Raw genomic sequence first — 14801 nt, forward strand, 5'->3', positions numbered from 1 at the left:
CTGGGTCTGCGCTGTTTGCTAAAAGGATTTTCAGTAATAAATATTCTAAATATAGAAATAAGTATACTAGACATCCATAATTTTGGAAATAAATGGATCCAATTTAGAAGGATGGGAGAGTCCACTAGGCATACATGGGTTAATATCCTTACATGCATTAGGAGTGCAGCAAAGAAAATTTGCTTTGAGTTTAAATTGTTTAACCTTAAGGCATGGGAGTTGTTAAAACACATGGTCTTACCAAGGGGAATAAAACCAGAAATATTTTAATCCTCACAGGCAATACAAAGTAACATAGCAGAATTGCAATTTCATTACTTTTGACCTTGAGTTTTAGCCTTTGCCTTTCACCAAGGAGATTGGGAGTGTCCCTAATAAGCATTGAAAAGTTACACAAGTATAAAAAGTTTAGCCGAAACAAAATCTGAACAGTAAGAGACAAAGAATCAAATTAACCATCCATTAACAGACAGACACTGAGACACCTACATACTCTTGCATAAAATAAAAATAATGGTTTATCTAACAAATAAAATGCAATATTGAACAAGCAAAATACAAAAGTATCTTTTCAATACTAAAATTAAACTGAAATAGTATGTCTACGTGAGTTATGGCGATTTGTTCTGCTCACTACTGTTTTAATAATAACATTCTGAATTCACAAATTAAACTTAAAGAATGAAACATATGAATACAACATATGAATACAACATTTATATTGCTAATGTATAAAAGTAAATATGCAAATAAAAGAAGTCACTAAAACCCTACTAATATGAGCTGTAGACCAGAGATTATGCTAAATATGAGTATAATTAAAGTAGACAAAACAAGGGACAAAATTGTCACAAAACCAGGTTTTCATTGTGAAAAAAAAATCTGATAAAGGGAGAAAACTCAAACTGAACTTTTGAAATGAACAAACAAAATTAACCCCCTTTGTAAGTTTGTTTTTAAAAAAAATCTATTTTTAGTCGTGGCGACCTTGACATTGGAGATATTGACGTGATTCTTTCGTGCGACACACCGTCCCATGATGGTGAACAAATGTGCCAAATGATTTTAAAATCTCACAATGAATGACAATAGTTATGGCCAAGACAAGCTCATTTATGGCCATTTTTGACCTTTGAACTCAAAGTGTGACCTTGACCTTGGAGATATCGACGTAATTATTTCGCGCGACACACCGTCCAATGATGGTGAACAAATGTGCCAAATGATTTTAAAATCTGACAATGAACGACATAGTTATGGCCCGGACAAGCTTGTTCCGCCAGCCCGCCAGCCAGCCAGCCCGCCCGCATTCGCCAATCTAATAACCAGTTTTTTCCTTCGGAAAACCTGGTTAAAAAGTGTATCATAAAATAGTACAGTTAAGGTGAAGACTGTAATAACAGACATCAGGGATTTCTTACAGAAAGTTTAAACTCCTCCCTAATTACCATGTGCATTTTACCATATGCAACACAATGCATGTGCTCAATTCTATGATGGAAGATTCAAATGCTTAATATGTGATGTTCAAATGCAAGTTTTAGGTAAACTTGGAAATTGGTTCAAATATGATTGACATTGTGGCATCTTCTTTAAAGACCAACACATTGTAAATTGAATTCCAGAATAATTCTGGTAATTAATTTGAAAAATTAAAAAATAAGCCAAAGATTTCAGACTATTACAAATGTAAAGCAAATTCTACATACAGATATAAAACATTTAATTCACTGGTAGTATTTTATAATTATAAGTTTGATAAAAAATATATAGCTGTGGTAATAATAGCAAATGATAGCCAAAGAAAACACATGGGGGCAAAAGTCGCCCTAAATCGCTCACCGGTGACCGGTGCTAACTCAAGAGGCATGTTTTGAACAATCTTTGTAGAGTACCACGACCAAATGTCAAATATCAATAATTAAAAGGTGTGGGTTTCAAATTTTTAGTTACCAGTACTTTTCCATATAACTCTACATAAACCATGTGACCCCTGTGGCATGGCCAGTTTTGATCCATTGGGCATGATTTTAACAAAATTTAACACCATGGCATGAGTTGAACAAATTCGGTAGAGGAAAAAAACACATACGGCAGAGCCAATTTTCACCCAAGGAGCATTATTGAAACAAATTTGGTAGAGGACCAACATACGATATTGCATGCCAAATAGCAATAGGCCTCATTGGAGGTTTTTTCAATAAACATGAAAGATAATCAAGTTAACCCAAGAGTTAAATAAACTTGGCAGAGGACTATACAACAAATATTCAGCCCTGACCCTTGCTGTTTCAGAGATTGCAAACGTTGCAAGTCTACATAAATCAAGTGAACCCTGGGGCATTGCTTATTTTGACCCCAGGCAAATAATTTGAACTACTTTACAATGTTACACATCAAAAAAAGAAAACTGCTGTGTGAGAAAAGATTATTGAAGCTGTTATAAATTTATTAATTTATTTTTTATCTCTGGTGAATTATATACACACTGGACCAGAAAAAGTTTTACAACTTTGACAGAGGGTCGCCTTAGAAGCTTACCATTGAAGTAATTTTTAAATGTGCTCAATGGTTTGGGTGATATCCTTTAAAATTTAAAGTTTGCACACATCAGACAAAAGGCAGTCCCTAAAGCTCACCATGTCCATTGCACTGATGAGCTAAAAACAGCACTACCATAGTAACATGTAAGCAACCATTCTGTAAGATTCCCTAAACATCTGTTTCCTTGCTGTCCTTGCTAGGTGGTGGAGGTCGTGCAGGGGGTTTGATGCCGGGCGATTTTGGCGCGGACGGGGTGTTGCGACGTGGTGGAACCACTGGACGTACAGGTGGCGTCGGTTTTGATGCAGACATTTCTGCTGATTGCGTAACCGTTGCTGACTTAGGTTTGGGGTCTTTAGCAGTCACAACAAAATTGTCAGAGCAAGTTGGTGTAATAGCACTACTGCTGTTTTCATTGGTCGGTGTGGGCAGATTATCCATGTTAGGAGGCAGAACGATGCCCATACTGCCCAGGATGTTGGAGGCGGGGCCTGCCAGCCCCTCCTGGGCCCCGTACGACTCCAGGAAGTTCCTCACTGTGTTCAGATCGATGTCCACCGGCTGAAAGTCATCATCTTCTTCGTCAATGTCTCTCGCCTTTGTAGGCTTATGCTTGTTTCCAGTCTCCTGTGAGGTAGATGGGATGAGATACATATGAGACTGGGCTTAATGCATGTGCGTGAGTGTTGCCCCAGATTAGCCTGTGCAGTTAGCACAGACTGCACAGGCTAATTTGGGAGAGCACTTCACTCGCATACATTCAGTTCATTTTCTGATATCAAGGCTAAATTGATAGCAGATATGTTAAAAATGAGTTGACTAGTCTTGTAATTGTTGTTCTTTTGTCTTTCAATTTATGCTTTTGTTAAGTCATGTCTTTCTGAATTACAATAGAAAATGACAACTATTTCCAAATAAAATTACAATTGATATACTTTTTAACAAAACTGTATAAACAATATTCATTAAATCACATTCCAGTTAAACATAAATACAATAGTGTATGTTAATTTTGTAAACAAATTAAAAAGCGCAATACAAAAAAAAGGATCACTTTTTCTGAAGTCTTCTTGGTTTGTACTTTACTCTGTCTCTCAAAGCTCTTGCCAACTTCAGTTTTTGCGAGCTCTTTATCCATGACGTCCATGTATCGGTCAAGTGAGGGTGGGCGCTTCATCTTACTCTGTTTGCCCTGGGACTTGGTTTTACCCTCGCCATCTGAATCTTCTTCTTCCCAACCATACTCGCTCATGTCTGAGCTCGATACACTGTCATTGTCCTTGAATTCTGAAGTAAATATTTGTTTTAAATAACAACAGAATGAGCCATAATGTTCATGAAAACCTCTGTGTTTTAATACCTTGAACAAAGCATTACATCATACTTATTTGCATACATAGAGTCACTTCAAATACATGTGATATAAAATTTGTTACATATCTATGTCATCTGGACATCTTCGGAAGTTAAAACTTTACATAAGGATGTATTATGTTTTGTATTTTAAGCATTCCTTTGAATGTACTAGAAAAATATGTGTGCATCTGTTGTGTGGAACTAAAAATTACGCCAAGGTAAGGGCTGAACAAAATTGCTTCAAGTCCACACAATAGCCAAGCCCAACAAACAATTTTGCCATGCATACCAAACATTTCCTGCATTGCTGTAATGAAGCCACTGCCATCGAACTGAATGTCTTCATTATCATCATCATCCTCTCCAGCACTGTAATAAACATGGATATGAGAAAATGGGGCTTAATGCATGTGCATAAAATTTCGTCCCAGATTAGCCTCCGCCTTTCCGCCTAGACTGGATTTTAATTTTGAAGAGACTTGCTTTAAATAAAAAAATGCATTAAAGAGGAATGTATCGTCCCTGATAAGCCTGTGCGGACTGAACGGGCTGATCTGTGACAATACTTTACACACATGCATTAAACCCAGTTTTCTCAGAACAATTCTCACATAATTATTCAGTTTCTATTTTACGAACATAAATTGTGAAAATAAAAAATAAATGTTAGTAGCAATGGATAACTAAGAAAGTGAATTGGTACATTTTTCAAACTAAAATTTTACCAATTTAAAATGATAAAAGTATGTGATTATGTTACCTTAACTTCAAGCTGCCAATGAACAGTGTTTTATTTAAAGAATATGTGAAGAAAGACAACATTTTCATACATACAGTGGCATAACAATGAAATATCAGTTCCTGAAAGAAACTTAAATTCAAACAGTGAAAATAATTCACAGCTCTAAAGGCATGTTATTGACAGTAAACTTTGTGAATGAAATGCCAAGTTGTACATGTCAGCTTTGAACAATGCCACTATCTGAAGCCTCTAACAGTTGGAAAGTTCAATTGGTCTTTGTAGTAGCAATGGGCTCACGAAAACAAAAGACCTTTGAAGTTAGAACAAATGTTATACTCCACCAGCCGTGGCAAAACTGATAAAACAAGAAACTGTCAGAGACGGGTGATGCTCCCCAAAGTTTTTTTTTGTCACAATATTGCACTATATATTCAGATAAAAAGAAACGTCTTGAGGGGCATAACTTTGGACAAAACAAGCAAATTTATTGAATTGATATCCCCCGCCAATATGCTTCTGGACACAAAAGTGTTATATTTGACACTCAAAAAAGCATTTTTTCAAGATACAAAGGGCCATAACTCCGTTATTATCCGATGGCATACAATGCCATTTGGCGTGCATCATTCTCTTATCCATATATATACTCATACCAAGTTTCAATGAAATCCCCCAAAGCACTTTCAAGATATGACTCCGGACACAAAAAAAAACATTTTTTCAAGATAAACAAAAAAAGCATTTTTTTCAAGATAAAAGGGCCATAACTCCGTTATTTACAGATGGTTTACAATGCCATTTGGCAGGCAACATCCTCTTATCCATATATATATACTTATACCAAGTATCAATGCAATCCACCAAAGCACTTCCAACACAAAAGTGCTGGACGGACGGAAAGACGGACGGACGGACAACGCCAAAACAATATCCCTCCGCCTCTAGCGGGGGATAATAATACGATGGATGGTTTAGCAACTTAAAAATTTCAAAGGGCCATAACTCTCTAAACAAGAAACCGTCTGAGATGGGTGATGCTCCCCAAAGGTTTTTTTTTGTCACAATATTGCACTATATATTCAGATAAAAGGAAACGTCTAGTAGTTGGGGGGACAAGAATTGCACTATATGTATAGTTAATAGAAAATTTCAAAGGGCCATAACTCTGTGAAAAATCATCTGACCAGAACTGGCTGATAATATGCACATCTCCTCTTGGTAGTGAAGCTTCCAATAAAGTTTAATTGAATTCCGGTCATAAATTGCTGAGAAATAGCCCGGACAAAAATTGTGCACGGACGGATGGACACACGCACGGACAGACGAAGCGGCGACTATATGCTCCCCCCCAAAAAATTTTGGGGGAGCAAAATTAATCATCTAACCAGAACCCACAAATAACATGCGCATCTCCTCAAGGTAGTTATGCTTTCCATAAAGCTTCATTGAATTCCAGTTAGAAGTTGGGGGGACTAGAATTGCACTATATGTACAGTTTAAAGAAAATTTCAAAGGGCCATAACTCTGTGAAAATCATCCGACCATAACCGGCTGATAATATGCACATCTCCTGTTGGCAGTGAAGCTTCCCATAAAGTTTCATTGAATTCCGGCCATTAACTGCTGAGAAATAGCCCGGATAAAAATTGTGCACGGACAGACGGACACACGAGGCGGCGACAATATGCTCACCCCAAAAATTTCGGGGGAGCATAAAAATCACTTATACAAACTTTACCTTGTTCATTTCCAAGTGATAATGACATTTTTAAATATAACCTTAATGGATTGTTTAGGTCTTTGGCAAGAGTTTCTTTCTTTAAAAGTATTTTTTAATATAAAACATTCATTTGTCAACATATCAACATAAACTTTCCTCCATTTTGGCAAGCCTGAGAAACTTTGATGGAACAAGGAAAACAATTCGCTGAGAGACTTAGCATCTGAGAGTTGCGCTAAATAACTAAAAACAGATTAACAGCCTTTGATTGGCATTCCAGAAACTAATTGTCATCTTATCCACACCCACAATTTTTCTCCTTGCATGTGCATAAATATCAAAAGTGGCCCATGGGATGTAATATCAGTGGATTTCTGCCTTGACTTACCCTGGGAACTCAGCACCATCCACACTAGAGATTTTCTTCACAAAAGCGTTCATGCTGTCTGCGACCTTCCCAATGTTGAACACTCCATCTGGGTCATCAACGTTGTCAAGGTTACCTCCGCGCTCTGACAACATGGCGTCCAGAGTCTCTGTGGTCAGCGTTATCCAGGAGTCATCTGGACAAATATGAAAATGATCTATCTAACTTCCGGTTATTTTGTAAAATTGTTCATTAAAATGTATCATAATCAATCCCATATCATTCAGCAGTAAACAGGTATATGATAGTAAAATAGGACTATAATCAGACATCTAATTTTTTTCATAGAACAGAACAGATACCAGTACTGCATTGTTAAGTGAAGCTACCAAAGAAATAATTTTTCAAGTTGTGAACAGATGTTTACATACTTTGTCACATAGTATTCTCATAACCATTTATCTTCAACAGGTCTCTTCACTGTAAAAGTTTTCAAACTTAACCTAACGTAAAAAAGGTCAACCAACATAAATGTAAACTTGAAATGGCACTGCAAAGGCAGACACGTATCCCCACGCCGCATGTTTGACCCAGGGGGCACCCCAGGGTTGGTAATGGGGCCATGCAAAGTTGAGATTGACCATATTGTCATAAGAGATGTTCAGTATCAATTGGAAGTAAATCGGTGTAGAAATGAAAAAGTTAATGTAAAATAACATTAAACAAGAGATGTGTTTGTCAGAAACACAATGCCTCCTCCTGCACCGCTTTGATTTATTAATAATTTTTTTTAATCATTTGGCAGGTTCATTAATTACCTCCCTTTAAAGCTTATTACTTCCCTTGGATTAGTTTTTTTGATATTTGACCTTGAAGGATGACCTTGACCTTTCACCACTCAAATGTCAGCTCCATTAGATACACATGTATGCCAAATATCAAGTTGCTATCTTCAATATAGCAAAATATATGGCCAATGCACCATACCGGGGGCATAAAAATGAGTGAAAATCTGTGACACAGCCCCACCCAAACCTACATAACTTTTGACCCAGGGGTCAGATCAAACTTCCAAATAGTGCAGGGTCGCACATAGCTACCATGTGTGTAAGTTTCAAGGCTCAAGTGCTTATAGTGTAGAAGGAAATAGTGGCCAGGTCGGACGGATGGACAGATGGAAGACTAAGATAACCACAATATCCCCACTTTTTCTCTGAAAAGCGTGGGGATAAAAATTGTAAAATATCGTAATAACTTAAAGTTTTCGGACACCCTCTTTTTTATCAAAAAATATTATTGCTTAAGAATCTTAATATTTTCGGACATACGGGATTTCGTCCATAATTAATGACTCTCAACTTTCGGACAGAATATTTTATCGCGCTATCTTACAAACTTCAGCCCTGTTTATGCTTATCTTGTGACACTTTGTTCATGGATTTTTGCAACGAATTAAGGTTATAAAACCTGGCAGAGGAAAATTGACCATTACATTTGCGTAATTGGGTAAATAACCAAATATATCATATATTATTTTAAAGTGCCCGAAAACTTAGAGTAATTACAGTAGATTATAACGCTCCAATTTTAAAATTCAATATTTTGTACAACTACACTAATGAGACTAGTCCAGGTTACCATGGTGAGAGTACTGACCATCAGGTGGTGGCAGGTCCTGCTCAGCCAGACGGCGCTGCTCTACATCCACATTGAGTGTTTTCACAAGATGGAGTATCTGACTTCCCACATCCGGTCTCCTGCAATACAAACCCAGGGCAAGGTTCTTAACAGGCCTGAGCTCATATTCATCACCCAGTGCTACCCAACCTTCATAATAAACTTGGCATTGTATTCACCACTAAGTTCTATCTGCGGCTTATTTCAAACTTTGCCTCGTATCCACCACTCATTGCTACCCACACTTCTTATAAAATTTGGCTCCTATTCACCACACAGTGCTACAGGTGGTTCATATAAACCTTCGCTCACAACCAAATTAAGAAGTTAAATGTTACGAGTATTCAATATATAGATAACTGTTTGTACATATAGCAAACATCAACAAGAGCGGCTGACAGGCCCAAAGTCGCTCACCTCAGATACAAAGGAACTGACCTGGCCTGTTCTGTGCAGCCTAAGATATCATAAGAACAAACGTTCTGACTTAGTTTCATCAAGAATGAACTATAAATGTAACCCCCTTGCAGCCATGTTTTCCTGCAGACTAGAACCATTTTCGAACTTGTCCAAGGTATCATTGAGACACATTATCTGACCAAGTTTCATGTTGATCCGACAATAAATGTGGCCTTCAGAGTGTTAACAAGTTTTGACAATAGCCATATAAGGAAAAATGCCCCGTCCCCTTGCTACCATGTTTTTCAAGCGACTGGAACCATTTTCAAAATGGTCCAAGATATCATTAGGACAAATCTTATGACCAAGTTTCATGATGATTGGAAATAAATGTGGCCTCTAGAGTGCTAACAAGGTTTTACTACAGCTATATGTGCAAAATGCCCCTAGAGGGGGGCCATGCTTTTCTACAGACCACAACCATTTTGAAACTAATCCAAGATATTATGAGAACAAATGTTCTGAACATGTTTCATGGATATTGGACTATAAATGTGACTTTTAGAATGTTAACAAGTTTTTACTATAGCCATGTTAGGAAAAATGCCCCGCCTCCTCGCGGCCATGTTTTTCAAGCAACGGGAACCATTTTCGTAATTGACCAAGATATCATTGACAAAGTTTCATAAAGATCGGACAACAAATGTAGCCTCTAGAGTGTTAACAAGGTTTTACAATAGCCAGACAGACCAGAACCATTTTGGAACTCGTCCAAGATATCATAGGCTCAAATATCATGAAGATCGGACAATCACTGTGGTCTATAGAGTGTAAACAAGTGGGAACAGTGGTCTAGTGGTAAGATGCTGGTCTAGGGATCGGAAGGTCCCTGGTTCGAATCCCGCCCAAGGCACTGGATTTTTCTGAGCAAAAAATTTATCCCACACTTGCTCCTCTCCACCCAGGTGTATAAATGGGTACCTGTGAGGGAAATAATTCAATGTGCCGTGGCCGCCTTGTGCGCCATATGTAAACGGATGACTTAAATCCCAGTAATGGGGGGGTTAATGTCGAAGTCGGCTGAAGATACATACGTTATTGAAGCAGACTATAAACCGCACCTTTAACCTTTTTTTTAAAACTTTAAATAAGGCAAATGTTGATGCCACACAAGGATCAACGGACAAAAGGCTCAGGTGAGCTACTAGTTCACTGTTTTGGGGGACTAATTTCCATTGAAATTTTGTATAGTTCTATTCACACATGACCATGCAAATGATTGTGTAAACAACTGGCAATGTTGCTTGATTGATAAAAACTGTTTAAAATACTTGTCAACTATAAAACAGATCAAACATTACCAAGAAAAGAGGTGCAAATGAAGAGTTGAACAAATATGGATATACTGATATATCCACATTCAATAGAAACAAGCAAATTCTTTGAATTGATATCCCCCACCATTATACTTCTGGACACAAGATATGGCTCAAGACACACACAAAAAGCATTTTTTCAAAAAAAAAGGGCCATAACTCCGTTATCATTCGATGGTGTACAATGCCATTTGGCATGCACCATCCTCTAATCCATATATATACTCATACCAAGTTTCAATGAAATCTGCCAAAGCACTTCCAAGATATGGCTCCGGACACAAAAGTGCCGGACGGACAACGTCAAAACAATATCACTCCGCCTATGGCGGGGGATAATTATTTAAAATGGTTTTTCTTTATAAGAAAAGCTATCCCAAGACAGCCTATTTGTATGTAATTCATGTTTGTGTAATGCACATTTTCTGTCAGACACCTGATATAACAACTGTGACAACATATTTGATGTTGAGGGTGAAAATTTGCAATATTTACATCCTCAAAATTTACAGTTTTTACAACAATTTTTACTAATGAATCTATTTTAATTTAAATAACTTTCTAATCCCAGGCAAGGTCTGCTTACAAGGTATCTACACACAAATATGAAAGAAAACTCTCATCAATGTCAATTTGCTGGAACTGTTTTATTATTTGAAGTAAAAATGACCTTCGCCCAAATGCAATCCAAAGCCAAGACTGCATGTATGCTAGCTACACACTATATTTAAACAAAATATCGCAAAGTAATTGATAGTTATTTTGTGAAAACATTTTTTTCTATATTTGGTAACAGACACTTTAATCCAACACGCCTAAAATGCAATCTCAGACAAGATCTGCTTGTACGCTACCTTAGAACAAAATTACAACATAATGTTTCCATCTAAACTAAAGTTACTGAAAGAAGTTAGTTTTTCTATGTTAAGTAACAAAGACCTTGACCTTAATGGTCTCAGACAGCTAGTGTTCATAGCAGACCCTGAACAAATATTTAAGAAGTTTTATTTTAATAGATGTAGCAGTTACATATGTACAGAGATACAATTTTTGTGCACTCATACCTTAACCAAAATCTCATTTTGCAAACAAACCTACACCATACTTTTATAAGTACAAATGGGGGCATAATCCTACTAAGTAGCTGGTCAAAAGTATTCATCTTGGTCGGTGAATGTTTATGAGTATAAACAGAGATATCTAGAAGTTGCATGCAAACATTAAATACACATTTTTAATTTAAATAACAACAACATGATAACGCTAAATTGCAGGTCCCAATTATGGAACTTGATCATTGACTTCACACAATAACCAAAATTACATGTGTGATATTTCAAATGAATACCTGTAGAAACAAGGGCACTATTAGAAAAAAAAGCCCCATATTGCATTTTTAAACCGCACAGCCACTTTTTTTTAGAGAAAATTGTTAGTCCGTAAGCATTGCTTGCAACTTGGTCTAAAATCAATGGACCGGAACAAAACTCAAAACTGAACAAAACTTATAGCTTTTTAGAATTTTTTTTTTTAAGTGGTCACAGTGACCTTGACCTAGTGACCCAAATATGGGTGTGGCGTGTAGAACTCATCAAGGTGCAGCTACATATGAAGTTTCAAAGTTGTAGGTTGAAGCACTTTGATTTTAGAGCCAATGTTCAAAACCTTAACAAAATGTTAAGGTTTTAGCACGACGCGGACGGCAGACACGAACACAGACATGACACGAGCTGGCTATGACAATACCTCGTGTTTTCTCCGAAAACAGCCGAGCTAAAAATCAAGAGTAGTATAGTTTAAGCTTTTAAGTGAATAGACCAGCTCAAAAGAACATACAACCTCCTGCTATGTTCAATTGCTTATTAACATGCAACAATTCAATTCTTCCCTGTAAAGCATCACGTCAAATCAATTCATCTGTTTACCTTACGCCCTTTACCATGTTTACTCTGTAAAACTTCAAGGCATCATCCAGTAACTTCTTGTACAATGCAGAACCCTCCAGCTCGCCCTAAACATGGGATACATTATGAAAACATTTGATTGAATCACATATTAGTTGTTGTTTGTTACCATGTTTGTATTTTTACACAGATCCTCTGACACATGCACTATTCCCCACTCAACAAAAATATGGAATACACCATTCAGTGAAATCTCACTTGCATAACAAACAATGTTTTAACATTCATTTTGCAGTCAAATCAAAAACAACATTTTTATGACAACTGGAATTTACACTAATGGCAAATTATTCTTACTTATAACATACCAATCAAAGCACAGTTTTGGAACTACATTCACTATTTATTTACCCGAAAGTAGTTGTTTTTCTGGAGGGACTTCAGATACTGTTGCCAGCGAGAGTTGTTGGTAGGCACATTCTCATTGGTGGGAGTGCTGTGCCCATCTTCTGCAGCCTTGTGGCACAGTATTTCAAATCCATGGGCCTACAATTTGCATATGAACCTTGCTCTTCAAAATGAGGCTAAATGCACTTGCGTTAGGAAAACGCTAAGGGACAACACTTTCCTATTTAATTGTATTTGTTGTTTGAACATCTGTTCTTAGCAAAAATCCAATTTAAGCAAAGAGTCTTCTCTAATAAGACTGCAAACTGCACATTCTAATCTCGGTTAACCCTTACGCTAATGCATTAAACCTTGTTTTCCAAAAGCGAGGTTCTAATTTATAGACATTACAGAAACTTTGGAACCATCATCATGGCTAGGGGCAGCTCATGAGAACTATGTCGTTCTTCCAACGCTGCCCTAAGCCAATCTTGCCTTCCCTCGTAAATGTTCAAGTTTTGTCCCAGGAAATTAACATGGAATATTGAGACAAAAAAAAATTAATTTGCATCTCGTTAATCTATGTTTAAAGACCACATCTAGCGTTGAAATGTTGGCTATTGCTACATGTATAAGGAACACTTTTTTATGGGTTCACTTTATTTTACGAAATATTTTACTAAATATTCGTTGATTTTTAGTATTGATGTGGCTTTAACATAACTATAGCAGTAGAGCAAAGTCTCCTAATTTCAACATGTCCGTTATTTCGACATGCTTCGGCATTTTTTTTTAATTCAGCCTAGTGCGGTGCGTTCTAGTCAATTTGAGTTCATTTTTGATGACGTCATATATTTCTGCCATCATCAAAATATTTCACCCATAAAAATTTGCGTTTGTTTTTTCCGTAAACTAAGGTTGAATAACACAGATTGTTTTGTGTTTTTACGCGAATGCGGCCCTTATACAAAGCTGTCAGACACGCAGCAACGAACGGTAAGTCTCTTTTCGTTTTCTTGCGGGAATACGTTATAATTTGTATTGAGAACGGAAAAACAAACATGGAAGATCACATTGTTAAACAGTTCTACTAAGCTGTGAGCTTTTTGACGGCAAATGAAGGGGTGTCGAAGTGAGGTTACCAAAAACTCGTTTGGACCGTAAATTCGACATAGCGAATAACATAACTAAATAACTATTACGCATTGCCCTATGTAATCTTTTCATTACATATAAAAATATGGGTGCCGGTCAGCTCGTACCTAAGTCAACTCGCACGGTAGTCAACTCGCACGTTTTATATAGATCAACATCATTACTGGGTAATTTAATATAACATGAACATACCAGCTCTAGATTTTTTTGTATACTCTGAGCTTTTAGGAGTATATACGTACAGCGACCTGGAGGGTACATAGTTTGAAGTTGGATTATTGCAACTAATACCAGCTCCATCCTTAAAATATGAATTTTGCAACCCTGTTGCACACCAGATTTAGCAAAATATGCGTTTGTTCTTTTCATCAAACTCCAACCAGTCAAACTGGTTTAACCAAGTCGTCTGAAAAAAACGCGACTTCGGTGTTTCATTTGCTTTAATTGTTTGTTTGTTTTCTGATTTCTTAGATTCATTTTCATCAATTACTAATTTCCGTTTCGTCGAAAGTGGAATGCCGAAACCGGCAAGCGTATGTTGCGACATTCTGAACACGAATGCTTGGTAGTACAAGTTCAATATTTTTGTCAAATTTATATCTGTGTTTGCCAACAAAATATTTTGTCAATTTAAAAACGGGTTACAATGTTCTTTATTGAAACAATGGAGCTTGCCTACTTACTGTTACAACAATTAACAACTTTTGGCCAAACAGGGTCGAAGACGGGGTCTCAACTTCTTTGCAGACATTCTCACGTTATTGTTATCAAAATATCGTGCCAATAAACAAGCTCCAGCGCGGTCCACACCGTGAACAGTGAACGTGTTAACGCCAATCGGATTGAAAAGGAGGCGGAGTTAAGACTTATCGAGACGTGTGCAAAACGCATTGAGTCTTCAGGAAGCAGTGTTGATTGAAGCATTTTAATCGACAGATTACGTAACGGGTTGCTATTTTTGGCGTATGACCATTTTTAGGAAGTACAGTGGACATCATGGGGTTTTGCAATCGGCGGGCATAATATACGGCCGTACGCCACTAAGCGCAAGCCAAAAGAATAATATTAATTACGATTTTTAAATGTTGTGGTCTGTTCCATTGAAAGAATATGTTTCGTTTACATTTTTTTAAACAAACTAGGGGTGTCGAAATAAGGGGCACCATGTCGAAAT

General features: G+C 37.0%; 1 protein-coding gene across 1 annotated transcript in view; it reads right to left on the reverse strand.

Moving 5' to 3' along the window:
* Positions 1–963: 963 nt before the first annotated feature.
* Positions 964–14801, reverse strand: part of LOC127866391 (protein ecdysoneless homolog) — a 32917-nt gene continuing 19079 nt past the window's right edge. The window contains exons 8-14 of the mRNA XM_052406884.1: positions 12497–12631; positions 12107–12192; positions 8386–8486; positions 6751–6925; positions 4190–4269; positions 3599–3831; positions 964–3171 (exon numbers count right to left, since the gene is read on the reverse strand). Of these exons, the coding sequence (XP_052262844.1) occupies positions 2713–3171; positions 3599–3831; positions 4190–4269; positions 6751–6925; positions 8386–8486; positions 12107–12192; positions 12497–12631 (1269 nt within the window). The 3' untranslated portion in view covers positions 964–2712. The remainder of the gene's footprint in view (positions 3172–3598; positions 3832–4189; positions 4270–6750; positions 6926–8385; positions 8487–12106; positions 12193–12496; positions 12632–14801) is intronic.

This window comes from Dreissena polymorpha, chromosome 2 (assembly GCF_020536995.1).
Source record: "Dreissena polymorpha isolate Duluth1 chromosome 2, UMN_Dpol_1.0, whole genome shotgun sequence".
NCBI classification, from domain to species: domain Eukaryota; kingdom Metazoa; phylum Mollusca; class Bivalvia; order Myida; family Dreissenidae; genus Dreissena; species Dreissena polymorpha.